The sequence below is a fragment of the Buteo buteo genome, chromosome 17, assembly GCF_964188355.1.
Source record: "Buteo buteo chromosome 17, bButBut1.hap1.1, whole genome shotgun sequence".
NCBI classification, from domain to species: domain Eukaryota; kingdom Metazoa; phylum Chordata; class Aves; order Accipitriformes; family Accipitridae; genus Buteo; species Buteo buteo.
Genome location: NC_134187.1, coordinates 30519195 through 30547064, shown reverse-complemented (window position 1 = coordinate 30547064; position 27870 = coordinate 30519195). Strand labels below are relative to the sequence as shown.

The window sequence follows — 27870 nt, the reverse complement described above, 5'->3', positions numbered from 1 at the left end:
CGGGCGCGCGGGGGGCGCGGTTGCTATAGCGACGGCGGGAGGGGCGGTGGCGGCCCCGGCCCGGCCGTGGCGGCGCAGCGGGACGAGCCCGGGACTGCGGCCCTGGCGGGGCTCTGCCCGCCGCTGCTCGGTAACGGCGGGCGCGGGGCGCTGTGGGTAACGGCCGCCGTCGCCCCGGGGCGCGGAGCACTGTGGGATGCTTGGCCGGAGCGTGGGGGGTTGTGGGTAGCGGCCCCGGGCTCGGGGCTCGGTGCACGGTGCTGAGAGCGGCGGCCCCGCAGCGGCGGCTGCTCGGGCCGGGCCTGGGCCCCGCCACCCGTGCCCTGCCCTACCCCGCCCCGCCCGGCCTTGCCGCCAACGGCTGCGGGTCTGCGGCAGCCGATACCGCCGGTGGGTTCGGTGTCGGTCTGTGGAGATAAAGGAGGCGGGTGCGGAGCTGGCCCGGTGCCTCCCACGGGGGAGGTGGTGTTTGTGTTTGTGTGTGTGTGTGTGTGTGTGTGTGTGTGTGTGTGTGCGTGCACTCGGTGGGGGTCAGCTCGGGGTGGGGTGGTCAGTGGGAGCCCGGCCGGTGGCCCGAGCTCCGGCAGCAGCCAGCCCCGAGTGGGGGTCCGGCTCCTGCGGGAGGCTGCCTGGTGCACTGGGGCTGATCCCAGCGCGGGAACGGGGCTGCCGCGGGCTCCTTTCCCTGGTGGCTCACGGCCGTGACGGGGCTCTGAGTGTGTCCTGGGGAAGGGACTTTACAGGCCCCGCTGCCTGCGTGGGCTCGGTGCTGCCGGTGTCTCTGGCAGGAGCGCTGCACCTTACACTCACTGGAGATTCCAGCTGCCTTTTCCATCCCTCGGAGTCACCGGGCCTCTGCTGCCGATTCCAAGAATCAGAGGGCCCTGGTGTTTCTGACTGACCAACTTAGTTCCTTTTCTGTTTCAAAGGGAGACGCTGGTTTTCACCATGAATTTTGAAGGTCTTGACCCCTCCCTTGCCGAGTATGCTCCCCCCCTCCACGCCGCACTGGACCCTGTCCTGGACCCCCATCTCAACCCCAGCTTGCTGCAGAACGTGGAGCTGGATCCTGAGGGGGTGCCGTTAGAGGGTATCGCCGTGCCAGAGTCGGTGCACCTCATGGAGGGCATGTACAGCGAGCTGCACACCGCCGTCTCTGAAGTGGGGGTGCCCGTCTCTGTCTCCCATTTCGACCTGCATGAAGAAATGCTGTGGGTTGGGAACCATGGGGTAGGTGCCTGCTCTGGGAGCGGGGCAGGGAGGGTCACTGCCTGAGCCAGGCTGGCTGTGCTGCTCTCGCAGCCCGACACCTGCCTGCTGCGACCAGCTGGGGGCAAGCTGGCTGTGGGTGGAGAGTGGTTCAGCGTTGGGCAGAGCTGGAGGGTCCTGCTCAAACTAGGGTTGTGCTGCACCCGTGCAGAGCTTCTGCCTGGAGGTGGTTGATGCGTCTTGGAGCATGAGCCTCTTGGTGTTTCCCAAGTAACTTTACTGTCCTGGTGTGTGGTGCTGCTGGAGCTTTCGGTTCATTACTTGTGTCTGTATGTATCTGCCTGAAAAGGAAAAACCTGAGCAGTCTTCCGCAGTTTGGGGCACACAGGGGGCAGGAAGCCCCCCACCCTGTAGGCTGGCTGAGGCCATAAGGCAGCCGATGGCTTGTCTCTGCCAGGGAGCTGGCACAGGGCAAAGCAGCATTTGCCTGTGTCACATCCAAGTGAGGCTGGGGCAGGTCTTGACGAGCCTGTCCCTGGCTGGTTTTAGGGCCACGCCACCTCTTTCTTTGGCCCGACGCTGGAGCGATACTCCTCCTTCCAAGTGAACAGCAGTGATGACATCCGCCAGATCCAGAGCCTGGAGAACGGTGTCCTTTTTCTGACCAAAACCAACCTGAAGTACATGTCCCGGGGAGGCCTCATCATTTTTGACTACCTGTGAGTGCCTTCCCCCGGCAGCAGGCGGGTCGTGCTGGCCCCATGAGGTGCCCCTGTGCTGGGGGAGATGGTCCCAGCCCCTCTGCTGGCTGTGTAAAGGCTAGATGTGGGAGAGGGCGAGGGCAGATCCTCCACCCCCTTCCCCACTGCCTCCCTGAGCTGGGCAGGAGTGTGAGGGCTGTCCTCTCCCACAGCATGGATGAGTCTGAGGACATGCACAGTCTCCTGCTGACGGACAGCAGCACGCTGCTCGTTGGTGGGCTGCAGAACCACGTCATTGAGATAGACCTCAACACAGTCCAGGAGACTCAGAAGGTACAGCCAGGCTGGGGGCTACACCCTGCTGTGGGGAGGTGCTTTGTTCTGGGACTCAACCCTGCTCACCCCACTCTTCTACCTCCTTCCCAGTACACTGTGGAGGTTCCTGGCATCACCATCATGAGGCAATCAAACCGCTTCTTTTTCTGTGGGCACACCTCAGGGAAGGTAATGCCAGCCCCATCCTACCTGGCAGCCCTGCTGATGCTCGGCTTCTGTCTGGGGTACCCTGGAATTGGTGTTGAGCTTTTCCCAGAGCTCAAGGGGCTCACGAGTAGCTGGCAGCTGCCTGCGTGGCATCCAGCACCTCCATCTTGCCCTCCCAGGTCTCCCTGCGCGATTTGCGCACATTTGTGGTAGAGCACGAATTTGATGCGTACTCGGGCAGCTTGTCTGATTTTGATGTCCACGGGAACCTGCTGGTGACCTGCGGCTTCTCCAGCCGAATGAACGGCCTCGCCTGCGACCGCTTCCTGAAGGTGTACGACCTGCGCATGATGCGGGCCACCACCCCGCTGCAGGTCCACATCGACCCCTTCTTCCTCCGCTTCATCCCCACCTACACCTCCCGCCTGGCCATCATCTCCCAGACAGGTGGGCAAAGCCGCATCTCCTGCCTGGCTGGGCTCTGCTCCCCTGGTGAGAGTGGGGCAATGGTCCCAGGATCCCCCAGGCTCAGGGTCAAATTCCAGTGGGATAGAGTTGGCCGAGTGCTCTCGACCTATGTCCAGCCAGTTCAAATGGCCCTGTAAGCGAGAGGTGCGCTGGGTCACTGTGTGCTGGCTGCCTACATGCTCCCTGGTGCCACTTTGCTCCGTGCTTCCCTCTCACGCAGGTCAGTGCCAGTTCTGCGAGCCCACCGGCCTCGCCAACCCCGCTGACATCTTCCACGTGAACACCGTTGGGCCCCTGATCATGACCTTTGACGTCTCGGCCAGCAAGCAGGCCCTGGCCTTCGGCGACTCGGAGGGGTGCGTCCACCTCTGGGCTGACTCCCCAGAGGTCACTTTCAATGCCTACTCCCGGGAGACCGACTTTGCCTTGCCCTGCATCGTGGACACGCTGCCCCACTTGGACTGGAACCAGGACCTTGTGCCACTCTCGCTCATCCCTGTGCCGCTGACCAGTGACACCCTGCTCTCTGACTGGCCTGCTGCCAACTCTGCCCCGGCACCCCGGTAATTTGCCAGTCTCTCCCAGCGAAAACCAGCATGGGAAAGCTGGCCCCAGCAGAGTTCCTCTCCTTCCCCGGGTCTTGGGAACAGGAAAGCAGCTCTGTTGCTCCCCCTGCTCCACCACCTCGTGGCTGGTGCTGCCCTTCCTTGTCAGTGCCCTGTGAAATGTAATATAAGCTCCCCGTGGTGGAGCTTAACCACTAAGGTGCCGTGACTCGGCAGGTCTGAAGATGGTAGAGTATGGTCAAACCTCTGTCTTCCTGGTGGGGAGATCCTGGTGGGATCCTGGCTGCATTCTGCCTGTGCAGAAGCTCTTGTTTTTTGTTTGCTTGAGCCCTGTCCTGAAGACACCTGCGCTCAGTGCTGCTGCCGTGTTCTGGCGTAGCCCAGGTGTTTTGTTGTGACAGAAAATGAATCTGGGGGAAGAACTGAGTGGGGGAAACCCTCATGACCTGCTGGTTGCGTCCCTGAGCACACCAAGCAAGGCCCTTGGTTAAATGATGCTGTCAAACAGAGCAGCCTCTGAGTTGCGGTGTGTTTTGCAGGCGAGCCCCTCCAGTAGATCCTGAAATTTTGCGCACTATGAAGAAAGTGGGGTTCATTGGCTATGCCCCAAACCCAAGGACCAAGCTCCGCAACCAGGTACCCGCTCTCAGAAGGGGATTGTGTGGGGCATGGGGTACTTCGGCCAGCAGCGGATGTGTGCAGTTCGGGGAGGGATGGAGCTCTTGCTGCATGTTGAATGATCTCAGAGCTTTCTGCAGGGCTCGGGACAGGGGTGAGAGATTAAATTCTCTGGCTTGGGGTGTTGCAGGAGGCAGGTGTATAGTTTGGAGGTGACAGCAGTGTCAGCGGGTGAGCCAGCCATGGAGGAGGGCTGGAGTCTCCCCCCTTGGTCCAGAATCCCAGTATCGCTAACTTACTCTGTGGTAGGGAAGGTTTGAGCTGTCCGGTTTGGAGGTTTATGGCACGTCCCTCGCCCTTGGGAAAACACTGCTGTGTTTCGCCCTTGCCCGCAGCACCGCTGTAGTTTCCCCACAGTGATAAGTCCCTTGTAAGAAGGAAGGTGTGGAGGCCTCCTGCAGGTTAAGGGAGGGCCCCGCTCCTTTCTGGTTTATTCCTTTGCTCATTCGGGGAGGCAGGAAAGCCCAGGAGTTGATTGTTTCAGCATGTGGTGCTTCTCTTCACCTCAGGGTTCAGCTGTTCTTCCCTTCTCTTACCCATTGCAGATTCCCTATCGGTTAAAAGAGACGGACAACGAGTTTGACAGCTTCAGCCAAGTCCCCGAGTCCCCAATTGGGCGGGAAGAGGAGCCACACCTCTACATGGTGGCCAAGAAGTACAGAAAGGTAGTGGCCTTCCAGGGCACAGGGCTGGGAGGCCCCAGGCTGGGCTTGTCTGGAGTGAAGGACCTGCCTGGGTCCAAGCACCTGCCCATGTCTCCGTGGGGAGCACCTAGGCATTGCGCCGGTGTCCCGTGCTGTGGGAAGGTGTCTGTTTAACATGTTGTGTCTCTGCTCAGGTCACAATCAAATACTCCAAGCTGGGGCTGGAAGACTTTGACTTCAAGCATTACAACAAGACGCTGTTTGCGGGCCTGGAGCCCCATATCCCCAATGCCTACTGCAACTGCATGATCCAGGTGGGAGATGCCCCAGCCCTGCCCAGGCCACTGTGGCCCCCAGGACCTCCCCTGACTGCTCCGTCCCTGTCAGGTGTTGTATTTCTTGGAGCCGGTCCGCTGCCTGGTCCAGAACCACCTGTGCCAGAAGGAGTTCTGCCTGGGCTGTGAGCTAGGCTTGCTCTTCCACATGCTGGACCTGTCCCGAGGAGACCCCTGCCAGGTTTGTGGTGAGCCCAGGCGTGACATGAGGCCAGTGGGCTGGGCTGCCTGGGAGGGTCAGAGAGATCGCAGAGGAGCAGGAGCCGGGTGGTGCCAGGTCCTCGGGTGATGGCATCAGACAGCATGGAAACTCCTGTCACTTGACCTCGGTGACATGCTGCTCTTGCCCCATCCCCAGGGAAGCAACTTTTTGCGGGCTTTCCGCACAATCCCAGAGGCTTCAGCGCTGGGGCTCATCCTGGCTGACTCGGACGAAGCCACAGGGAAGGTGAACCTGGGGCGGCTGATTCAGAGCTGGAACCGTTTCATCCTTACTCAGCTGCACCAGGAAACCCAGGAGCAGGAGGGACCGCAGGCATATCGGGGTGCTGGCAGCAGGTAAGTCCCTGGCCAGGGGACAGGGCAGGGCGTAATCGAAACAGAGAGGGGGACTGGCTCCCAGGGGCCCCATCCATCGCTCGGGAAGGAGCTTTCTTGCCACTCATGTCTGCCCTGAGGGCTGCGTGGGAACACGTGGAGCTGCAGGCTACCCCTACAGCAGGGTTTGAACCCCGTGCTGAACTTCTGTCCCTTCTACGCCTAGCCCTGCTGCTTGGCGGGTTGGGGCTGTGCAGAGGGCACTGGCTTTGGAAGCCCGATGGCTTGTTCCCCAAGAGCTGCCGGAATTTGGGTGCTGGCCCTGAATGGCCCTTGTGCAGCCCAAGATGTGTGGGTCCCAGTGCTCAGCCCACCATACCAGCCAGCCCCTCTGCAGGGATTGCCGGGATCCTGCTAACCCTGGTGCTCTTTTTCTCCAGCAGCTTTGGGTCCTCAGGGGACTCGGTTATCGGGCAGCTGTTCAGCTGCGAGATGGAGAACTGCAGCATGTGTCGCTGTGGCAAGGAAACGGTCCGCGTGTCGTCCACGCTGCTCTTCACCCTCTCCTACCCTGAGAGCACTGGTAACAGGCAGGGGCGGGCAGGTGGGCAGGGCAGGGCCTGGCATGTTTAATGCTGCTGCATTTCAGTGGCCGGGTGGGGTTTGTTATCCGGCCGTGACTTTTCCAGGTGATAGACATCTGCAGTGAGGAGCTTCTGCAGTGGTCTGTCCTGGGCTACAGCAGACCCAGCAGCCAAGGTCTAGTGGTGGGTTTCTAACCCGCCGAGCTTTTGGCTACAGAAAGGCAGATTTGGGGGTGGACCTTCTTGCTGGTGGTTGTGAGGAAAACCCCAGAGGTTTGGCTGAGCTAAATTGGTAAAGATTTGTGTGTTGGAAGGTGACGTTATTCTCCTTTCTTCCTTCAGAAAAGCCAGTCAAAGATTATGAGTTTGCCCAAATTTTAAAGCGAAGCATTTGCTTGGAGCAGAACACACAAGCCTGGTGTGAGAACTGTGAGAAGTACCAGCCCACGGTGAGCCTGGCAGTGGGGTGCGAGCATGTCACACTTCACAGGCTACGAGGGGGTGTGGGAGAAGGGTGTGAGTGCCCTGTGCCACTGGCTGAGTGGGGGCAGTTTCTCCATTAGTCAGTGGGGAACCTCCTGAGCAGATGCTGGAGATTCGGTTCCTGGCCTGGATGGCGAGCCAGCATGAATTGGGGTATTTCCTGGACTGTGTGAGCACTGGAATATGTCTCACGGGTCATGCGAATCCCAGCTGAATCCTCTCAGGGTAGGGGGCAGAGGGAACCCCCCCTCCAGGAGCTGAGCACACCTGCTCCCTCCCTCAGTTGTTCTTGCAGTACCCCCAGCTACCAGGAACCCGGCCAGGCAGTGGGGAGGAAGCTCTGCAGGCAAAGGCGTTGGAGGAGGGAAGAGGGTAGCACGTGCCAAATCCGTTTTTGAACCTCTCTAGGGCTCTTGGTGCTGCCCGGCTTCCATCTCCTGCTCTCTCTGCAGGTCCAGACCCGGAACATCCGCTGCCTGCCAGACGTCCTGGTCATTAACTGTGAGGTGAACAGCTCCAAGGAGGCAGATTTCTGGAAGACACAGGCTGAGGTGGGGGAGACACTTTGGGGCAGAAGCAGGCTTGTTCTCCCTGGCACATGGGGTTTGCTGCGTGTCCAGTTCTGCGGAGGTGTTTTCACTCTGATCTCGCTGTCTCTAACAGTCTCTTGCTCTCCACCTGAGCATCACCCTACTTTGTTCACAGAGGACATGATGGTATTTGGTCATGCTTGTAGCATGAGCCATGCGTTTGGAGTTGGAAAAGACAAGATCTCCTGCCAGGACAAAGCTGACGGGACTGCAGTAGAGTCACTCTTTCATTTCCCCAGTCCCCCACGACCTAGGAGCAGTAAGGCAGTGCCTGCTTCCCAGAGCACAAGCCCAGCAGAGAGTGGGTGGACAGTTGGGTTTCCCTTGCTGTCTTTTTCCCTCTCACCGACTTCAAAAGTCCCTGTCTTTTCCACACTTCTGGCCTGGCTGTCACCTACGTGTTCCCAAGCCCAGCCTGTCACTCTGCGCTGATGCTTGCCTGTGTTTCGTTGCCAGTATGCCTTTCAGAGAGCCATGATGAAGAGAGGAGGCTTTGAGATCACCAAAGGCAAAGAAATCTCTCTTGGAGAGTGGTAGGTGACCGTTCCTGGGGTGGCGACTCTGAGCAGTGACGCCTTCTGGGTTGTTCTCTGGGCCTTGGAGAGCTCAGGGCCATTTCTCATCTGATAATTTGATAATCTATCTGTCTGTGGCTCCTCGGGGGCTCTGAACTGGAACAGTCTCATTGCTGCTCTGAGACTGTGACCCTGTATGGGCGCTCTGCACAGCATCTCCTTCAGATACCCTTGTGATCCACCTTGTGACCCATTTTTAAGCCCCCAGCTCTCATTCCCCTTCCCTTTTCAGACTGACAAAAGACCAAGGACCATGTATCGGCCCTTTCTGGCCAACATTAACTGACCGCCTTTCCCAGGGCCCTGCTCTAGGCAGCTGTGGGGAAGTGATGCAGCTCTGGTTTCCCCATCTGTCCTGCGGAAGGTTCAGGAATAGGCTGGCAAGTGGGTGGGTGGGGTGACGGGGTTCCTGCCCTGGAGAAGTTGGCCTGGACGACATCTCGTGACTCCCTCCAACTTGGCCTTCCATGATTCTCCGTGCAGGAAGGAGCTGGGGAACCCCAACACAGGGCATTCGTATCCTTCTGTGGAGGAACTGAAGAACATTTGGATCCCTCACGCCATCAAGATGAGGCTGACCAAGAGCAAGGAGCTAGATGTCTGCAACTGGAGTGAGAGTGATGAGGTAAAGGCTGATGAGATCCTTCTGGGGCTACGTGGTTTTGCGCACGTGGGGCTGTGGGAGCAGAACTGGTTCAGAACTGCTTTCTGCTGAGCATGTGTGGGCGAGAGATAATGAGGCTGTCTCGGAGACACCTTGGGTGACCATGGAAACCTCTGGGCTGGTGGTGAGACAGCATGTCTGAGCTCTGGGGTTTGGGTTGGAGGCCTGGGAGCTGCCTGGCTGACAGCCGGGGCTCAGATGTTTCCCTGGGACTGGTTCCTCCTGCAGCTGAGCCCAACTGATGACCCTGAGTCGGTTTATGTCTATGATCTAATGGCCACTGTCGTCCACATCCTGGATTCCCGCACGGGGGGCAGCCTGGTGGGGCACATCAAAGTGGGAGAGACCTACCACCAAAGGAAGGAGGTGAGAAGCCCTGCGGGATGGGTGCTCTCCTGCCCACAGCCATTGTACCCACAGGCTGCCGAGAGCAGCCCTGCTTCCCTGAAGTCCTGTCTTGCCGAGGGGTTCTCGCCCATGGCTAGCTCCGGGGTCGGGTTGTTTCACAGACCCATTCCTGGGTCTCTTAGTCAAGTGTTGAGTGTTTGGCTGAATGTGCCATGCAGCCCTAAACAGCTAAGTGCTGCTCACGCACCTTACGGGGAGGGAAGTGCTGAAGAAGCACTCTTCCCACACTTACTCAGGCTGGTTCCTCCTGGTCACAGGCACATTGCCAGCTTGTCCTTGTGCTTCCAGGTAAGGGCTGGGACGTCATCTCCCTTCCCGAGGAAAGGGGGCTGGGCTGGGCAATCCTGTTGTATGGTGGAGATGCCCAAGCCAGGAGTTCCCAGAGTGTGTCAAGGCTGCATCTCTGTCTCTTATCTGTTGCATCTCCATGGGGTTGTGGTTATGAGTCCGGCAGGGACCGTGCCTGTCCAGCCTGAGTGCTTCATGTATGCATTGTCACCACCCAGGCCAGCAGGGATTTCCCCACAGTGTCCCAGGAAGGGCGGGAGTTCCCACATGGCATGGTCACACCCCTCTTTCCCTGGTAATTGGGTAGAGGAGTCATTGCATTTGCCTGGGGGGGGCCCCTAAGGCAGTGCCTCTGCCTCTCCCCCCAGGGAGTCACACACCAGCAGTGGTATCTCTTCAACGACTTCCTCATTGAGCCTGTGGATAAGGTGAGCGCTCGGGGCCGTGCCACTGGCCCTGTGTTGACGCAAGACCGTGGCTGCGGGGACCCCATGGAGGGGGGGGGTTCCTGCTGCACACAGGAGCACCTAGCCCCACACCAGGCTGCCCCTGCACTGTCCCTCCCTCCCCTGCAGTGCGAGGCGGTGCAGTTTGACATGAGCTGGAAGGTGCCGGCTATCCTGTACTACGCCCGGCGCAACCTCAACGCCAAGTACAACCTCGTCAGTGAGTGTCTGGGGTGGAAGTGGCTGCATGGCCAGCGGCACTGGCTCGCAGCTGATTTCCCTTCCCCTTTTCCTGCAGTCAAGAACCCGATCGAAGCCAGCGTGCTGCTGGCGGAGGCCTCCTTGGCTCGCAAGCAGCGCAAGTGCCACGCCACCTTCATCCCCCTCATGTTGAACGAGATGCCGCAGGCGGGCGACCTGGTGGGGCTGGACGCCGAATTTGTCACGCTGAATGAGGTCAGGCCTCCCCATGGCAGTGGAGGGGTTGCTGGGGTGCAGGGGCAGCCCCTCTGGGTGCGCCTGGTCCCCATGGGGACTGCAGGAGCTGTTGATCACCGAGCTCTCCTCTCACCCATTGCAGGAGGAGGCCGAGCTTCGCAGCGACGGGACCAAGTCCACCATCAAGCCCAGCCAGATGTCAGTGGCCAGGATCACGTGCGTGCGCGGCCAGGGCCCTAACGAGGGCGTCCCCTTCATTGACGACTATATCTCCACCCAAGAGCAGGTATGGGGCTCCTGCCTGGCCTCACGCAGCTCCCCAGCCCCGCAGGGAAGACATGGACCCACTCTGCCTCCCACTCCACAGAGGGGCACCCACAATAATGGCAGCACCCTCCCCGGGATGCTGGCAGGGGACTTGGGGAGGGGGCAGACCCCCACGGCTGCCCCTCAGCCCTCCCAGCCCACCTCCATGGGCCCTGGTCTCCGCAGGTAGTGGATTACCTGACCCAATACTCGGGGATCAAGCCGGGGGACCTGGATGCCAAGATCTCCTCCAAGCACCTCACCACTCTCAAATCCACCTACCTGAAGCTGCGCTTCCTCATCGATGTGGGAGTCAAGTTTGTGGGCCATGGGCTGCAGAAGGACTTCCGTGTCATCAACCTGATGGTGACAGCATGGAGCCTCCCCTCCCTCAACCCAGGCGTGGGGGTCTCAGGGTGGGGCTGGGAGGCTGGTGGCAGCACTGGGGCTCGGCGGCTTCCCCCCCGCCACGGCAGCAGGACCCTCTCTGCTTTCCAGGTGCCCAAGGACCAGGTGATCGACACCGTCTACCTGTTCCACATCCCGAGGAAGAGGATGATTTCCCTGCGCTTCCTCGCCTGGTACTTCCTGGGTCAGTGGCTGAACCCTCAGATCCAGCAGGGGCAGGAGCGGGGGGTCCCTGCCAGCCCCCCTCCTCCCTGACCTGGGCTTTCCCCCCAGACCTGAAGATCCAGGGGGAGACCCACGACAGCATCGAGGACGCGCGCACGGCGCTGCAGCTCTACCGCAAGTACCTGGAGCTGAGCCCGCAGGGTGCTGAGCCCGAGGACTTCCGCAAGGTGCTCAAGGGCCTCTACGAGAAGGGGCGCAAGATGGACTGGAAGGTGCCGGAGCCCGACACCCAGAGCAGCCCCAAGCGTAAGGCAACGCTACAGCCCCCCATACTCCCCCCCCACCGCCCCCCCGCCGCCCCCTCACCCCGCTTTGTCTCCGGCAGATGGGGCCGTGTACCCCCCCGTGCTGGCCCTGTGACCGGACCCCACGTCCCCCAGCGAGGAGCAGCCCCGGGATCCCCCCCGCGGGAGGCAGACACACGTGGAACTGGAACCAGCAGCGGGGACGGGGCTGTCCCCAACCCTGCCCGACCCCCTATCCCCTCCCCGGGCCTCCCCCGGGGCCCGGCGCCCCGGGACTCCCTCTCCCTGCCGGTACCGGCAATCACTGCTCCTCCGCCCCCCTGCTCGCCCGCCGGCCCGGGCGCCCTCATAAAACAGCCTCGGACACCCGCGCCGCCGTCTCCTCCTTGGTTCCGGGGCCGCGGGCTTAGGGACCGGTACCGGGGACGCGGCACGGCGGAGCCGGACCCGGACCGGGCCTGGGACCGGGACCGGGAATACGGCAGGAAGAAGCCGGACCCGGACCGGGGCTGGGACCGGGACCGGGAATACGGCAGGAAGAAGCGGGGCCCCGAGCGGGGCTGGGACCGGGGGCACGGCACGGTGGAGCCGGACACGGACCCGGACCGGGGCCGGGACCGCGGACACAGCAAGAAGGATGGGGGCTGGCACCGGGGACACGGCGCGGCCGCCGGTCCGAGGGGCGGGGCCGGGGCGGTCGTGGGGGCGGAGTCACCGCAGGCCCCGCCTCCGCGGGGGGGGCGAGCGCCACGCGGACGGGGCCCTGGCATCGCCGCGGGCCCTCGGTACTCGCCGCGGGCTGCCCGCGGCGCTGCCTGCGCACGGGACGGCCCCGCCGCGGGCCGACGAGTCGCTCCGGCCGGTCCGATCGGCTCCGTCGGCCCGATCGGCTCGGCCGTCGCCCTCTCCGAGTGGCCTTCCGCCGCGGCGGGTCGGGTGGAAGGCCGCACCGGGACAGGCGGCGCCGCGGGCAGCCCCGGGGCAGCCGGCGGGGTTGGCGGAGCGGGCCGGGAGAGCGGCGCGGTACTGGGGGCTCGGCCGGGCCCGCGGCTCCGGGCAAGGCCCTGTAGGGGAGGGGGCTCTGAGGGGGGGGGGCATCTGGGCTCGGCCCTGTAGCCGAGGGGGCGCCGTCGGGGGCTGTGGACGTGGTTCTGTAGGCGAGGGGGCTCTACAGGGGGGTCTGGGGTCGACCCTGTAGGGGAGGGGGCTCTATAGGGGGGTCTGGGGTCGACCCTGTAGGGGAGGGGGCTCTGTAGGGGGGGCCCGGGGCACGGCCGGGCCCAGCAGGGGATGGGGCTCAGTGGAGGTCTGGGGGCGAACGCCTTGGACAAAGCCCTATAGACAGTGGGGCTCTGTAGGGGACACGGGGCCCCGCTGAGGATGGGCCTTGGGGGAGCCGGGGGGGGAGCAGGCTGTGGGGGGACAAGGGCCACCAGTGCTGGAGCTGCCCGTGCCCACAGGTCGCCCAGCAGCGGAGCCGTGAGGATGAGGGGCCGGATCCCACCCGCGCTCTGCCTGGCCGTGGCCCTGGCTGCGCTGCTCCCCACTGCCTGCGCCCGCCGGAGCCAGGACCTGCACTGCGGAGGTGCGGCGGGACGCGACACAATGGGATGGGATGAGATGGGGTGGTGGTTGGGACCCATTTGTCCTGCAGCCATTGCCGCCCACCTGTGCTCACCCTGCTTGGGGACAGGCAGACATTCCTGAAGGGCCACAGGGCACCACAGGGACCTGTTCCCTACAGTCCTGCCGTCCCCGTCTACCAGCAGTACCGGTTACTCCTGGCAGCTTTGGGCAGCCGCAGGTCTGTTAGTGCCAGGGGCTGAGGTGTGGGCTCAGGCAATGCCATTAGCTCCAGGCTGTTGACGCCTGTGTCCCCCCACAGCGTGCCGGGCACTGGTGGATGAGCTGGAGTGGGAGATTGCCCAGGTCGACCCCAGGAAAACCATCCAGATGGGTTCCTTCCGGATCAACCCCGACGGCAGCCAGTCAGTCGTGGAGGTGAGACGTCTCCCAGTGGGCACCTACCTGCCTGCGGCACCAGGAGGTCGGGTGGAGGCTGCGGCAGAGCGGGGCTGGCCTGACCGGGGCCAGCAGCTGCGTGTTGAAGACTGGGGGAGTTGAGGGAGGGATCATACCCATGTTGGGTGCTCTGTATGGGCTGGCTGAGCCCTATCTCCCATTCCTCAGCTTCCTCCACTGCCTATCACTAGCGCAGCCCCACGGCTTTCCCAGGGCATCCATGGAGATGTCTGAACCTTTCTCTGTGCTCCTGGGAAAAGGCGCTGGCCCGGCGTTCCTGTTCCGCTGTCACACTCAAAGGCCTGACCCTGCTGATCTTGTGCTGCAGGTGCCCTACGCCAGGTCAGAGGCACATCTGACGGAGCTGCTGGAGCGGGTGTGTGAGAAGATGAAGGAATATGGAGAAAAAGTGGATCCGTCCACACACCGGAAGAGTTATGTCCGGGTGATCTCCCACGATGGGACCAAGATGGACCTCTCCGGGGTCAAAATCGATGGAGACGTGGCTTCTAGCCTGAAATTTGCGGTGCGCGCAGGGACCAGGCCCTTGTGGCAGCTCTTGGGGCTTGGTGGAGGTTTTGGGTAGTGGTACCCGCTGTGTTGGGCAGCTGCGGCCCTTCTAGGGATGAGCTGGTCCTACCAGCAGCTGCCGGCCCCTTCCCTGGTCCTTCCTGGGGCTGGAGGGAAGAAGGCTGCTCCTGGGCTGGGGTGGGTGGGCGCGGGCCTGGCTCTGGGCTCCCCCCGGTGCTGTTGGCGTCGCCTGGCCCTGCGTGGTTGCTGTCTGATCCACGGGTGGCTCCTGTTGCAGTGTGAGAGCATCGCTGAGGAGTATGAGGACGAACTCATCGAATTCCTTTCCCACGAGGCCGACAATGTCAAGGACCGGCTTTGCAGCAAGCGGACGGGTGAGCCGGGCTGGGCTTTCCCAGGGAGGGGTCTCTTCTGATGCCCAGGGGTTCGTAGCTGCTCCATCAGTGCTGAGACAGCAGGAGCTACCAGCCCAGAGCAGGGAGAACACAGAGGAGCTGCGAGTCATCCCCGAAATCCTGGCATCCCTTCATCCCGCAGAGCAGCCCCTCTCCGGCAATCCAGTGCTGGGGTGTGCCTCCTCGCTGCCTGCACTGCCAGCCCAGCGCCTGGATCCTGCTGCCTGCTGGAGCTGCCTGCAGATTTTTTTGGATGCTCTGCCCGGCCAGGCGTGTGCTGCCTGGGGCCGAGCCAGGGCAGATGCTGCGCCGGCTCCATTGGCCGCACCAGCATGGGGCTTCTCGTGCAGCCAATGGCCGGGCTAATCTCCTTTCCCGCAGGGCTATTTCCAGCTCGCAAACGCTGGGGTCAGGGCACGCCACGACCTTTGTGCTTCCCTATTAATGAACGTGGCCCGCGTTCATTACCTGTACTGCAGGGCTGGGCCAGGGTGGGTCCCTTCTGTACCTGGCACACGCGTTGGGGGAAATGCTCCTTCCCCAGGGAGGTCTCGGGGGTCTCGCGGCGCTGCCGACTGCTCCTGTGTCTCAGCCTGTCCCCAGCCAGGCACCTGCTGCCTGCAACCTGCCTGCGTGGGGCTGATGCGGCTCTGCTGGCTGGCTGCGGGTGCTGGACCCAGGGAGAGGCCAGGCTGGCAGCTCTGTCCAAACAGCCGCGTTTCTCATTAACCACAGAACAAAGCGAAGGGGAAGCACAGGTGTCCCTCGGCATGGGTCACGGCTCCAGCCAGCCCCAGCGTTCTGTGCATGGCTTGTTCCCACGCTGCGGGCAGGTGGTGGCCAGGGACGAGTGGGAAAGGATGTGTCACTGGGGAGGGGTCCCACGGGGCTCTGCTGCATCCTGAGAGCAGCACCCTTTGCCACCGCAGACCTGTGCGACCACGCGCTCCACATCCCACATGACGAGCTGTGACGCAGACGGTCCCGGTGGCCTCGCGGGACCAGGACAGCACCGGGCTCCCTCTGGCCGTCCCCTACCTCTTGGTTCACCTCGTCCCCACTGACCCCGCTGGGATGGGCAGACGTGCCGGGGAAGACCGTGGCTCCGGAGCCGGCACAGACGCCGCCTCACCCCTACTGGTGCTCTCATCCTATTTATTCACTGTCCGTCCGCTACAGCCGCGGTGCCGGGGGCACCGGCACGCCGGCTCTGCTCCCTGACGGGGCAGCCACGGGGGCCAGGGCCGCATCCTCGCTCCTGCTGGGACGTTCCTGCGGGCACACTGCCAGCCCGGGTTCTTCCTCAGCCGCTGCCGGGGGACACAGCGGGGGATACTGGGGCTCAGCCGCCCGCACCGGGGGAGGGGGGTGGTTGGGTGTCCGGGGCCAGTTTTGGGAACCCCCTCCCTGCTGCAGGCAATAAAGGGGCTGTGCGGCAGCCGTGTCGTGGGCCCACCCGAGGGCAGGTCTCGCTCCTGTGCACGTGGGGAAGGGGTGGCGTGGGACCCCGGGCAGGGCTGGAGACGCTGGTGTCCCCCGTGTGTCCCCCACGTGTCCCTGGCGACTCGCGCTCCCTCGTGCTCGGCGTCCATCTGCCGTGGCACGTTCCCCCCACCCCGGCAGCCGCCGATGGGCCCGCGTCTCCCGGTCCCGGCAGACCTGTCGCCGCGGGGGGGCGCCGCGGGGGTCCCGTCCCCCCCGGGCGTCGCCCAACCCGGGCCACCGCCCGTCCCTGGTGCCGCCGCCCCGGGGCCAGCGGGGCAATGCCCCGGGGTCAGCGGGGACGGTCACCCGCGGCCGAGCCCCGCCCCCTGTGCCGGAGCCCTGACGTCACCGGGGAGCCGGGGCAATGTCACAGGGCGACCTCGAGCCCCTGCGGCTGAGTGCGGGATGACGTCACGGGCCCCGGTGACCTCATAGCACGTGGCCGGGTGCCTGGTGGCGTCACGGGGCTGCCAGGCAGCGCAGCCGAGCGACACCGAACCACCGACGCGCCTGGAGGGGTGTGTGTGTGTGACGCCGCGGCGTGACGTCACGCGCGGCGGGCGGTGACGTCACGAGAAGGGGCGGGGCGCCGCCTCACCCCACCCCAGGCCCGGATCAGGCGAACGCCTCGGCCACCTATAGCCCGGGCCCCCCGTTCCCGCCGCTTCATTTGCCTATCCCCGCCCCGCGGTGCGGGGCGCGCCCAACGGCGAGCCGCTCGGCCCCGAGGGGGCGGGCGGGGGCGGGCCTATGCTAATAACAGCGAGGCGCCGCGCCCCGCCCCGCCCCGCCCGCCGCTCTGAGGACCCCCGGCCGCCGCCGCCGCCGCCGCTCGCTCCGGCCCCGCGCCCGCTCCCGCCCGGCCCCGGTCCCGGCCCCGGCCCCGCTCCCGCCCGGCCCCGCTCCGTCCCGACCCGCCCCGGCCCCGGTGCCGCCATGACGCTCCTCGCCGCCGGCAGCCGGGCGGCCGCGCGCCTCCGCGGGCCCAAGGTGAGGGCGCCCGCCCCGGCCCCGCCGCGCCTTAAAGGGGCGACGCCGCGGGGGGGCCGGTTCTTAAAAGGGGCGACGCGGGGGGGCGCTGCCTTAAAGGGGCCGCACGGCGGCGGCAGCGGGGGGGAGGGGGTGTGGGGGGGGCGCGGGGCCGTTCGCCACCGCAGCAGTAACAGCAGCAGCACGTGGTGGGCGCGGGCACCGGCGCCGCCTCCGCCGGTAGCGGCCGTAACCAGCGGCGGGGCGGGGTGCCCCCCCCCCGCCGTTGCCCTGTCGGGGCTGGGGGGTCCCGGCCGGCAGCCCGGCCCCGTTGGAAGACGGGGGGGGGAGACGCTCCGAGCCCTGCCAGCGCCTCGGGGGGGCTCTGCCGCGGCTGCAGCCCCCATCTGGGGGTCCCCGCCCTCTTGCAGCCCCCATTTGGGGCGCGCTGCCCCCCCCCCCGCCCTGCATTGTGGGGCTGTGCTGCAGCGTGGGGGCCGGGGGGGGGGCGGCCACGCCAGCCCCGGGGGCTCCCACCGGGCGGCACCGGCAGTGAGGGGATGGGGGGGCGGGGGTCCCCCCCTGTGCCATCCCCCTCGACCTTCCCCAGCGGCCCCGTGCTGTAGAGGGCAACGGGGTCACAGCGAGGGGACCCCCCGTCCGGCCCGGGGCTGTGCTGGGGGGGGGCGATCCGGGGGGGACCGAGCACCGGTGCAGGGCTGGGGCAGCCCCGGTGTCCCCCCCCCCCCTCGCCCGTTTGCCTTGGCCGCGGCCCCGGCGTTTCGTAAGGGCCGCTGCGGCGTCTCTATCGACCGGGCGTTATTTTGGGAGCCGGGGCCTGGCCCGGTGTGTTGTTGTGCCCCACTTGGCCCCGCTCGCCTGGGGGGGCCGCTACACCCGGTGTCCCCGCAGCCAGGGCCACCCCGCCGGCTTGCGCCCTAATCCCGACCCGCCGTCCTGCCGCCATCCTCCTCCTCCTCCCCGCGGCCTGAGCTATTGCACCGCGGCCGCTCCTCTGCCGAGCCGTGGCCGGCACAGCCCGGGGGGGCTCCTGCACCCCTAAACTACAGCAGGGGCACCCGGGAGGGTCCGGCAGCGGCTGGGTCTGCCCCAGCCCCGTCAGCTGGTGCTCGGTGTCACCACCAACACGTGTGACCTTGAGCCAGTGGCGTCTCCGTGACAGCCCGGCCCGGATGGGATGGGCCGTGCGGGTGCCCCGTGGACGGGGTGAGACGGGGTGCGGTGGGGGCCCCTGCGGTGACAGCAGCGGCCGCCTTGACCTTGGGCTTCCCGCTGCCGCCTCCATTGTTCCCGCCGGCATTTTCCCTTCCCAGGTGCCGCCTGTTGCGGGGGGACACGGCGCAGTCGCCCTGAGCGGACGGATGGTTCCAGCCACGCTCGGGGTGTCGGGGTGCCCCCGGCCGGGCTGGGGGCTCATGGGGCACTGGGTTGGCCGTACACAGGGCTCGGGGCTCACTGCGGTACTGGCCCCCCCCCTCCACGTCCCTCCCGGGAGCTAGTGGAAAAAGCGAGTCATGTTCTGGCTGCGCCGCAGGCGCTGCCACAGCTCCACGCCGGGGGCTGGCCCCGGCTCCGGGGGTCTCTGCCGGGGGAAGGCACAGGATGCCGGGTGTGGATGCGGCCTTTCGGCACGGCGGTGACCCCGTGTGACTCCCAGCCCTCTTTGTCCCTCCTTGCTGCCCACCCGGGTGGTTGTGAGTGGGTTCGGGCATGGGCGAGCCCTGTGTCCCCTGCCACGGGCAGGGTGTTGCCAGGGAGAGCGGGCAGGGACAAGGGGTGATGCCAGGCCCGGGCTTCCCGACTGCGTCAGCGTGTTCCCGCCGGCCGGAGTCCCCACGGCTGCCACGCGCGGGCGAGGAACAAAGATCGGTTTCCCCAGCGCCTGCCGAGCCCCAGTGCAGGAAAACCGCAGCGGTGCTGGCCTGGCAGGGCTCTGCCGGCGGCACCAGCTCACTCGTGCCGGCCACTTCCGCGCTCTGCAGAGCAGGAAGCGAAATGCGGCCGCGTTTGCCACTGCTGGGTTTGTTCGGTGCAATGCTCGGTTCTGCAGCGGTTCTGGCCGTGGCCGGCGTTGTGCGTGATGTGAATGAATGCGATGCAGCGCCGAGGGGACCCGCGCCGCCCCCCTGCGCCGCCTGGCCCGGCTGAACCTGCCTGGCTCTGATCTCCAGCACGCGTGGGCGAGGGAAGCCGCCGTGGCTGCCGGGCGCAGCGTCCTTGTGAGACGGGAGTCACGGGGCGGCTCCTGCTACGGGAGCTGTGCTGCGTTCCGGGGGGGGCTGGGGATGCTTCGGGGGTGGGGGGGAGGGGGGCCACTTGTATGGCTACACCCCTCCAAAACAGGGCAGCCGGGATGCACGGGAGGGCTCTCCCCAGGTAACACGGAGTCCCTGTGTTTGCTTTTCTGCAGAATGCACCGTGCGTCCTCTTCACCGCCCGTCACGCCAGCGCCGCCACGGTAAGAGGAGCCCCCGCTCCTGTCACCCCTCTCTGGTGCTGGCAGGGGGGCGCATGTGCTTGGCCCCCCCATGGGTGCCAGGGCTCATGGCCCCCTCCCCTCTTCCCAGAACCTGAAAGACGTCCTTGCCAGCATGATCCCCAAAGAGCAGGCAAAAGTCAAGAGCTTCAGGCAGCAGCATGGCAGCACGGCCATCGGGCAGATCACGGTGGACATGGTGAGTGGGGGGATGCTGTGCCACGCTGGGGCTGCTGGGCTGTGCCGCAGCCAGTAACCACCTCCTTCCGCCCTTCTCCAGTTGTACGGCGGGATGAGGGGCATGAAGGGCCTGATATACGAGACCTCCGTGCTGGATCCCGATGAGGTAGGGCCTGACCCTGCCCTGCTCAGGCACCCACCTCGGGTGGGCGACGCCGCAGCGGCTGACGCTTGTGCCGGGCTCTTTAGGGCATCCGCTTCCGCGGCTACAGCATCCCCGAGTGCCAGAAGCTGCTGCCCAAAGCCGCAGGGGGAGAGGAGCCGCTGCCCGAGGGGCTCTTCTGGCTGCTGGTTACTGGAGAGGTGCCCACCCAGGAGCAGGTAACACGTGGGGGGTCTGTCCAGGGGGTAGGGGGGGGTCTGCCAGCCCCCTGCCCTGCAGCTCAGACCCCCTTGACCCCTGCAGGTGAGCTGGCTCTCCCGCGAGTGGGCCCGGCGTGCCGCGCTGCCATCCCACGTGGTGACCATGCTGGACAACTTCCCCACCAACCTGCACCCCATGTCCCAGCTGAGCGCCGCCATCACCGCCCTCAACAGCGAGAGCAAGTTTGCTCGCGCCTACGCTGAGGGCATCCACCGCGTCAAGTACTGGGAGGTATGGGGGGACCAGGCGCCCCGGTGTGGCGTGGGGGGGGCTCAGCCACCCCAACTCTGAGCTTGGGCCAGGGTGTGGGTGCAGATTTGGGTGCGGGGGGTCAGTGGCTCAAGCCCCCCCGGGGAGGACAGCCGCCCCGTCTTACCCCGCCTGTCCCAGTTTGTCTACGAGGACGCCATGGACCTGATCGCCAAGCTGCCTTGCGTCGCCGCAAAGATCTACCGCAACCTGTACCGCGAGGGCAGCAGCATCGGGGCCATCGACCCCAACCTCGACTGGTCCCACAACTTCACCAACATGCTGGGCTACACCGACCCCCAGTTCATCGAGCTGATGCGGCTCTACCTCACCATCCACAGGTGCGGGGCCGGGAGGAGCAGCTGGAGCAGGCAGGGACTTGGCCCTGCTCCCAGCCCCGGGGCCAGGGATGGGGCCAGGTCCTGGGACATGCCCGGGCTGCTCTGGGGGTGTCACCAGGCACCTGGTGTGGGGTCACGGGCAGCCCCGGGGCAGGGCTGTGCTGTTCTGGGTATATCACAGGAGGGGGGGGTGTTTGCTGTGGGGGGTGTTCCCGCAGCTGTGGGGGCCCTCGGTGGGGACGGGGGAGACCTGACGTAGCCCCTCGCCCCTGCAGTGACCATGAGGGGGGAAACGTGAGCGCCCACACCAGCCACCTGGTCGGCAGCGCCCTCTCCGACCCGTACCTCGCCTTCGCCGCGGCCATGAACGGGCTGGCCGGGCCCCTGCACGGCCTCGCCAACCAGGTGGGCACCTCCACGCGTCCGTCTGCCCGTCTGTCTGTCCGTCTGCGTGCCGCTGTTCTCACCCCCTCTTCCGCTTGCCGCGCCCGCAGGAGGTGCTGCTCTGGCTGACCAACCTGCAGAAGGAGCTGGGCCAGGAGGTGTCGGATGAGAAGCTGCGGGATTTCATCTGGAACACGCTCAACTCGGGCAGGGTGAGTCCGGCCCTGCCTGGGAGCGAGGGACTGGGGCTGGGCTGGTGCCGGGCTCTGACCCGTGTCCTCGTAGGTGGTGCCGGGCTACGGGCACGCGGTGCTGCGGAAGACGGACCCCCGCTACACCTGCCAGCGGGAGTTCGCCCTCAAGCACCTGCCCAAGGACCCCATGTTCAAGCTGGTGGCTCAGCTCTACAAGATCGTCCCCAATGTGCTGCTGGAGCAGGGCAAGGCTAAGAACCCCTGGCCCAACGTGGATGCCCACAGCGGGGTGCTGCTGCAGGTGAGCCCCGGGGTCCCAGTCCTGCCCCAGCACTGCTCCCTGAGGGGGTGGCGGGTCCTGGCTGCCCCCTCCTGCGGGGCTGCCCTGCCCTAACAGGGCCCCCTCTTCCCCCTGCAGTATTACGGGATGAAGGAGATGAACTACTACACGGTGCTTTTTGGGGTCTCCCGGGCCCTGGGCGTCCTCTCCCAGCTCATCTGGAGCCGGGCGCTGGGCTTCCCCCTGGAGAGACCCAAGTCCATGAGCACGAAGGGCCTCATGCAGCTCGTGGGCTACAAATCTGGGTAAAGAAGGGACGGGGACAGGGCCGTGGCTCGCTGCTCCCCAGGGAACGTTGCGCTGCCGTGCCGGGCCCTGGACGGACTCGGCACTGAACCCCCCCCTCCTCGGGCATCGGCCGTGGGTCTCCTGTGGTGTGAGCGGAGCCCCCCCCGCAGCTCCTCTTCCCTCCCTGATACCCTGGGAGGGGGCAGAGGCAGCCCTGGGGTCTGCTCTACCCCACGCCTCTGCTCCCTGCCCCCCATCTAGGCTGTCCCCACCCTGGAGCCCCCTCCCCAGCTCTGCCCCGGCAAGGCGGGGGGGCTCCTGCACCCTCACCCTGCCCCAGCAGCACCGCACACACTGGGAGCCCCCCAGCTCCTCTGCTGCTGGGCCTGGGGGGCAGCACTGGCGAGGCTGTGGGGGGCACATTTACCCCCCCCTCCCCACCACAGCCACCCCTCCGCCCCCCCCACCCCCCTGAGAGGGGTTCAGTCCAGACTCGTGTCCAGGCCCCCCCCGTGGGGCAGCAGACGAAGAACGAATGTCTCAGCCCCCCCCCCCGAAGCAGGGACTCGATACACTCCTCCCCAGCCCACGCCCTGTGTTTGTGTGAACCCCCCCTGTCCGATGCCCCCGGCAGCCGGAGCTGGCCCCCCGCCACGTGCCAGCCCCGGACACTCGCAGGTATTGGGCACTTCTGTACAAACAACGACAAAATGCAAAATAAATGTTTTTATTAACAAACCCGGAGCCTCCCTCCCTCTGGCCCCAAGGTCCCCTGGGGCAGCACCCCAACCCCTGGGCTGTGCTCTGCTGTTGGATTTAGCGGGGGGTGGGTCAGGGGATGGTGCCCCCACCCTGCCTGGGGGCTGCCCCGTGTCCCCAGGCCCTGTTCTGGCTCTGCTGGGGCTGGCACAGTGCCACTTGGCCCCTTGGCAAGCTGGCAGCGCCAGGCTCAGTGGTGTCTGCAGGTACGAGCCTGGCTTGGAGTTGCGGGTGGGGTCTCGGCACACAGGCCTCCCCTGCCCCAGCTCCCCTCTCCCATGGCTGCCAAATGAGGACCAGGAAGCTGCTCACCCTTGAAAAATGCTCTTTATTGGCCTATAAAAGCCCTTCCTTAGGCAGCAAGGCCAGGGTGCCCTCGGTGGTGGGGATGGAGCGGGGGGGAGCTGGGGGTCTGGGGACTGGCAGCTCAGGGACCCTCTGCCCCCCTCCCCCGGGTGGGCATTTTGGCCTGGTGGAGCTGGAGGGCCCCCACATTTCCCCACTGAAGGTAAGGAAAAGTGAGCCGGAACCAGAGGAACGCTGGGGATGGTGGGGGCCACGGGCCATCCTGGTCCCCGCAGTGCCGGCACCTCAGCCTGCAGCGGGTGCTGGGGCTGCAAGGGGTTGGGGGTGGAGGGGGGGGCAGCACAAGCTGCCCTATCCCCACCCTGTGCGTGTGACTTGTGCAAACTGTGCGACATCGGGTCTGGTGGCAGAGCGGGCGCTGCCGGGGGTCCCTCGGCCCCGGTGCCCAGCCATGGTGGCTGTAGGCAAGGGGCCAGGAGGCAGCTCCGCTCCCGGGGCGCAGGGGAGGGTTTCCTCCCTGCGCCTTTCTCCTTCCCTTTTGTTCCTGAAAGAGCTGGGGGAGGAGGGGGCCCCCAGCAGCTGGCCCCCATCCTTCCCTGGCCACTTGCTGCCTCACCCAGGCACGGTTGCTGGCCCAGGAGCTGCCCCACCGCTGGGACCCTCCGGTCTTGCCGAGGACTTAAAAGGAACAAAAGGAGGTGTGTGGGGGGGGAAAGAGCTCCCAAGAACTAAAACAAAATTTAAAACCAAAATCAGCTACAAAACCAGGGAGTCCAGTGCTGGGACGCAGCTCCCGCAGCGTTGCGGTGGGGCTGGGGGCTCACGGCAGCCCCCTGTGCTCACAGGAGCATCACCTCTTGCCCCCCCCAGGGCCGGGAGGGAAGCTGAGGCAACGGCAGCAGAGATGCACTCAAATAAATATTTAGGAGGGAGGGTGCAGGGTGGGCGGCCCGGGGGCCCTGGCACAGTCCATGGTGGCCAGGCCGCCCTCACGTCTGGTGGACCTCGTGGAACATGAGCTCCCTGGGGATGCGGGTCTCGGGACCGAAGTTCTTGGCCGCCCGGCGCTCGAAGGCTGCCACCATCTGCTTGACCACCTCATCAAAGAAGACGGTGGCCAGCTGGGAGTGCAGCAGGGAGCGGAACTCGAAGGAGATCTGGGGAGGAGAGGGGGGTGGCGTGAGCCCCCAGCAGGGATGGCGGCGGACGGGCAGGTCTCCGCAGCAGGAACCGTCTGTCTCCCCCGTCCTCCCCGGGGGCCTCACGGCTGGGTCCTGCCCAGAGCAGGGTCTTACCGAGAAATCCACGGTGCTGGTGCGGGGGTAGCCGGGGATTCCGGGACTGAAGCGCCAGTTTGTCTCCAGGTGGTTGAAGAGGCGCCCGTCCGTGCAGACAGCCTGGGGAGGGGGAGCGGCCGGTCAGGGGGGCCCCGAGGAGTCAGCCAGGATGGTCCGCCCGCCGCACCGGGGCCACGCTCACCTTGACGAGGTGGGGGCGGACGAGGGTGACAATGGAGGTGTAGCGCTCCACCACGGGCGGGAAGCCCACCTCCAGCTGGGCCTTGACGTGGCCCGAGCGCTTGGAGACCACCACCGACTTCTTGCACCAGGGCACGAAGTTCTTGTAGTCCTCCACGTTGGAGACCACGTCGTACATCTCCTGCATGGAGTACCTGGGGGCAGAGCAGGTGTTGCAGCCGGGGCCACAGGGACCTCACCAACTGGCCAGCGGGGAAGCTGCTGCACCTACCCAATGATACGCCGCTCCGAGTACTCCTTCCGCTTGTTGGTGAGGTTGAGGAAGGACCGGCTGGGCTGGGTCCGGGGCTCCCACTCGGTGCCGCTGGCTGGCCGGCCGAACCGGCTGAGCCGGAGGCCACACAGGGCCGTATGCCTGGGCGGGAGACAGGCGTTAGCGGAGGAACCGTCACCGCGCCAGGTAGCGGAGCCAGCAGCGAGCCGCTGACCCGAGTGGGGCAGGCCCCCTGCCCCAGTATGACCATGACGTTGGGCCCCTTCCAGACCTGCCCATGTTCCTCCCAGGATGGGACTTGGTCCCGGAGTAGGGGGGGAATCGGAGACAAAGCAGGCGCCCGTGGCTAGCCTCAGCCCTCCTGCCCAGGGAGGGCCGCAAGCTGGCGGGGAGAGGCCGGGGAAGTCCAAGTGCTTGTCCCAGGGCTGCTGCCAGGGCTGCTGTTGCGCAAGAGGAGGAAGGGCAGGGAAACCTGACCTCAGGGACACCTAATCCGGAGCAGCGGAGCGGGGACAACTGCCCGTTACCCCCCGCTGCCCCTCCCCAGCTCCACCCCAGCCCCACTGTGGGCTCCAGCGGCAGCACAGAGCCCTGCTCAGCCCAGACCTTCTCCCTCCTTCGTGACCCACCCTGGCCCCATCTCATCCCTCAGGTGTGGCGCAGATGGTGCTGGTGCTGTCGGTGGGAAGGGATAACGCTCGCCACTTCCTCAAGGAGAGGCTAAGCCCCAAAGGCACAGCAGGGTCTGGGGTGGCATGTCGCCCAGCCCCGGAGCTGTGGCAACAGCAGCAGGGTCCTCCCACGGTGCCACCGTCAGCTCCTTCAGCTGCTTTTCGCCAGGCCAAGCCCTGGCAGCCGGTGCCCGCCAAGCACCGGGAAGATGACGGCTCCGGCATTGCGGTGGCGGGCTGTAACCCTGACCATGCTGGCGCTGGTGGGGCTCTGGGTTGGGGCTGGCCTCACAGGGGCTCCTTCCTGCAACAGCCGTAACTGGCAGCGCTCAATGCCCACAGGACAGCATGGGTATTTTTAGATGTGCCTGCACGCAGGTCACACCGGCTCTCCTCCAGGACTGGTGGCCCAGGGAGAAAGGTCCCGCTTCTCCCAGGAGCCATGGGATGTTCCTGCGCCAAGAGGAGTCACCTGGGGCATTTGGCAGCCCCCGAGCTCCCAGAATAGCCAGTGTGGCGTAGGGGAACAGTTGGTGCACTTGAGTTGCATGAACCCCAGTTGTGGCCCTCAGCTGCACAGTGCCGGGAGTCCCCAGGAGCGCTGGAACCCCGCAGATGCGGCTGCGCCGCTGGTCCCTGAGGCGATCCCCCTCTTCCTCACATGCTCACACCGCAGCTCTGCCCGGCAGCGCTCGGTGCCGTACATGCACCATGACGGGGCTCAGCAGAGTCGGCACCTAAACCAGCACCACGGCACAATGCCGCGGCCGCTCCCACGCCGCTGACCCGGCCGGCAGTGAGGCTGGCTGCCTGGGGCTCGCGAGAGCCACCTTGTCCTCGAGCGCCTGGTGCCGGCCCCGAGCTGGCAAGAGTGACAGCGGCGCTGGCAGCGCGGCCGGGCGCAGAGGTCAGTGCCGACGGGGGACACAGCAGGGTGGCCTGAGGTCTCCCGGACTCTCCGCTCGCCGGAGCGAACCGTGACACCGGCGCCCGACCCGCCGATGCGACTGTCGTCGCTCCCGACCCAAGAAGAAGGTGTTGGCACCCGCCCGGACCCCCGCGGCCCCCCGCCCGCGCCCAGGGGGGTGGCCCTCGCCCCCACACCGGGTTTGCCCCAAGGTCAGGCCCCAGCCGAGGCCCCGGGCTCCCCCGCGGGCAGCGAGTCCCCTCCCCTCCTGCCCGGGGGTCTTTGCCGGTGACCCCTGGGCCAGTGGCACCGCCGAACCCCCCCGAGGCCGCGGGCGTCCCCGGACCCTCCTTCCCGGCCCCGCCACGGCCCCCTCGGTGTCCCCCCGGTCCCCCCCCCCCGGGACCGCGGGCCGCTCGCTCCGGGGTGGGGGGGGGCTCCCCCAGGCCCGCCCGGCGCTCCCGGCCCCGATCGCCCCCCCCCCGGTCCCCATCCCGCGGCCCTCGCCGGTGCCCCCGGGCCCTGTATGACCTCCGGCCCCCGGCTCCGCTCCGCTCCGGTCCCCCCGCCCCGGCGCCGCCGCCCGTGCCCCGCGGCCCTGCCCGGTGCCGCCGCCCGGTGGGGGCGCGGGCGCTCACCTGCCCGGCGGGGCCGCCGCGGCCCGCTGCCGCGCCCCGAGCTGGAGGGCGCCGCGGAGCCGCCGGGCCGCCATGACCGGGGCCGGGACGCGGCTCCGCTGCCCTCGCACCGGCGCCGCTGCCGTGACCTCTCACCCCGCCCGCGACGTCACCGCGTCGCCATAGAGCCCGCTCGCGTCACGGCCCGGGGGGGAGCGGGGGCGAGGCAACGCCTCCCGCGCGGGGCACGACGGGAGTTGTAGTCCGGGCCGCGCGCGGGACCACGGGAGATGTAGTCTCGGCCCGGCCCCGCCGGCCTCCCGCCTTCTCCCTGCAGCGCCCGGTGCCGCGGCTCCCTTCTCCCCGGCGGGGACGGCAGCGGCTGCTCGCGGGCTCCGCCATATCACCTTGGTTTCCCGGCTGGGTGACAGCCGGCTAAGGACAGGTCCAAACAGACGATACCAGTAGCCCCCGACAGCCCCATCCCCGGTGCCGCCTGCTCTGAACGGGGCTGGGCTGGGCCGGTGCGATGCTGCCCGTGCCTGTCCGTACCCCCCCCCCGGTCAGTATTTCGAGGGATGGGGAGGTGCCGTGCCCCGTCACCTACCCCCCTGCCCCGGGCAGAGCAGAGGTGGCAATAAACGGGGAATTCCCTGTGCCGGCGGGAACCGTGCAGCCCGGCGCAGCGCGAGGCATGGCGGGTCCCTTGGTACGATGTTGTTTGTGAGCAGGGGACGGATGCAGGTCAGCCAGGTCAGGGTTCCAGCCTGCCCGCTGGCAGCGGGGGGTCAGGAGCGACTGAGGAGCAGGTAAAGCGACAGCCCCATCCTGTAAACAGCCCAGCGAGCGGGAAGCGCTTTACCGCATCCCAGGTGCTTGCGAGAGCAGGCGCAGATCTGGCAGCAGCATGGCGAGCAGGCAAAGCCGCCTCCCCCTTCCCGGTACCAAGCCATCCGCTGTCCCGGTTTCGAGCCGCCCTGCCAGTCCTGAGTGACGGTGCGGCGGAGGGAAGGGGTTGCAGGGCAATGCTTTCGCACGTTGGTGCGATCGACGGTCCAGTACCAGCCACAGCCGCCCAGGGCGGATGGTTCCAGCCAGTCAGACCCCGCCAGCCTTCCTTCCCTCCGTGGGGGCTTGCCCCCAGGCCCGGGCAGCGTGACAGGATGCTCGCCCACGGCCCCAGCCTGGTGTGGAGGCCGCGGGCAGGACTTCGCCCGGGGGAAGCAGCAGTGCCCTCGGGGATGCTGCTGCTCGGGGTGGCCCGGTGGAGCGGGGTGGGGGGAGACCCGGGGATCCCCCGGGCTGCCCTCCCCGCAGCCCCTGCCGCAGACCCCGCAA

At 66.3% G+C, this 27870-nt stretch overlaps 4 protein-coding genes across 8 annotated transcripts; 3 read left to right on the top strand and 1 right to left on the bottom strand.

The window, feature by feature from the left end:
• Positions 1-7: 7 nt before the first annotated feature.
• PAN2 (poly(A) specific ribonuclease subunit PAN2) lies at positions 8-11596 on the top strand. 3 transcript variants are annotated; one of them, XM_075049685.1, is made up of 26 exons: positions 8-130; positions 930-1230; positions 1759-1928; positions 2123-2243; positions 2337-2414; positions 2573-2840; positions 3082-3424; positions 3967-4063; positions 4651-4770; positions 4944-5063; positions 5137-5265; positions 5443-5642; positions 6065-6204; positions 6548-6654; positions 7141-7239; positions 7735-7811; positions 8337-8478; positions 8746-8883; positions 9582-9641; positions 9789-9879; positions 9958-10115; positions 10240-10383; positions 10590-10769; positions 10902-10995; positions 11085-11282; positions 11362-11596. In XM_075049685.1, exons 2-26 carry the CDS (start codon positions 949-951, stop codon positions 11394-11396), a joined length of 3591 nt encoding a protein of 1196 aa, XP_074905786.1. In that variant the 5' UTR covers positions 8-130; positions 930-948; the 3' UTR covers positions 11397-11596. The 3 variants fall into 3 exon arrangements, with proteins under 3 accessions (XP_074905786.1, XP_074905784.1, XP_074905785.1); XM_075049683.1 differs by having other exon boundaries at positions 6062-6204; XM_075049684.1 differs by lacking the exon at positions 8-130 and adding an exon at positions 209-390 and having other exon boundaries at positions 6062-6204.
• Positions 11597-12102: 506 nt separating this feature from the next.
• Positions 12103-15717, top strand: CNPY2 (canopy FGF signaling regulator 2). 3 transcript variants are annotated; one of them, XM_075049688.1, is made up of 6 exons: positions 12103-12337; positions 12742-12866; positions 13167-13282; positions 13632-13829; positions 14112-14208; positions 15159-15717. In XM_075049688.1, the coding sequence occupies exons 2-6, from the start codon at positions 12767-12769 to the stop codon at positions 15200-15202; spliced, it is 555 nt and encodes a 184-aa protein (XP_074905789.1). In that variant the 5' UTR covers positions 12103-12337; positions 12742-12766; the 3' UTR covers positions 15203-15717. The 3 variants fall into 3 exon arrangements, with proteins under 3 accessions (XP_074905789.1, XP_074905788.1, XP_074905787.1); XM_075049687.1 differs by having other exon boundaries at positions 12104-12304; XM_075049686.1 differs by having other exon boundaries at positions 12104-12347.
• A 788-nt stretch (positions 15718-16505) lies between these two features.
• CS (citrate synthase) lies at positions 16506-22258 on the top strand. The gene is made up of 11 exons (XM_075049681.1): positions 16506-16704; positions 19115-19162; positions 19272-19379; positions 19461-19526; positions 19610-19741; positions 19827-20015; positions 20175-20374; positions 20650-20779; positions 20869-20970; positions 21044-21253; positions 21371-22258. Exons 1-11 carry the CDS (start codon positions 16651-16653, stop codon positions 21539-21541), a joined length of 1410 nt encoding a protein of 469 aa, XP_074905782.1. The 5' UTR covers positions 16506-16650; the 3' UTR covers positions 21542-22258.
• COQ10A (coenzyme Q10A) lies at positions 22232-26701 on the bottom strand. Its single transcript, XM_075049682.1, has 5 exons — positions 26554-26701; positions 24335-24478; positions 24065-24257; positions 23881-23982; positions 22232-23742 (listed from the first exon to the last, which is right to left on the bottom strand). The coding sequence occupies exons 1-5, from the start codon at positions 26625-26627 to the stop codon at positions 23575-23577; spliced, it is 681 nt and encodes a 226-aa protein (XP_074905783.1). The 5' UTR covers positions 26628-26701; the 3' UTR covers positions 22232-23574.
• Between the last annotated feature and the right edge of the window lie 1169 nt (positions 26702-27870).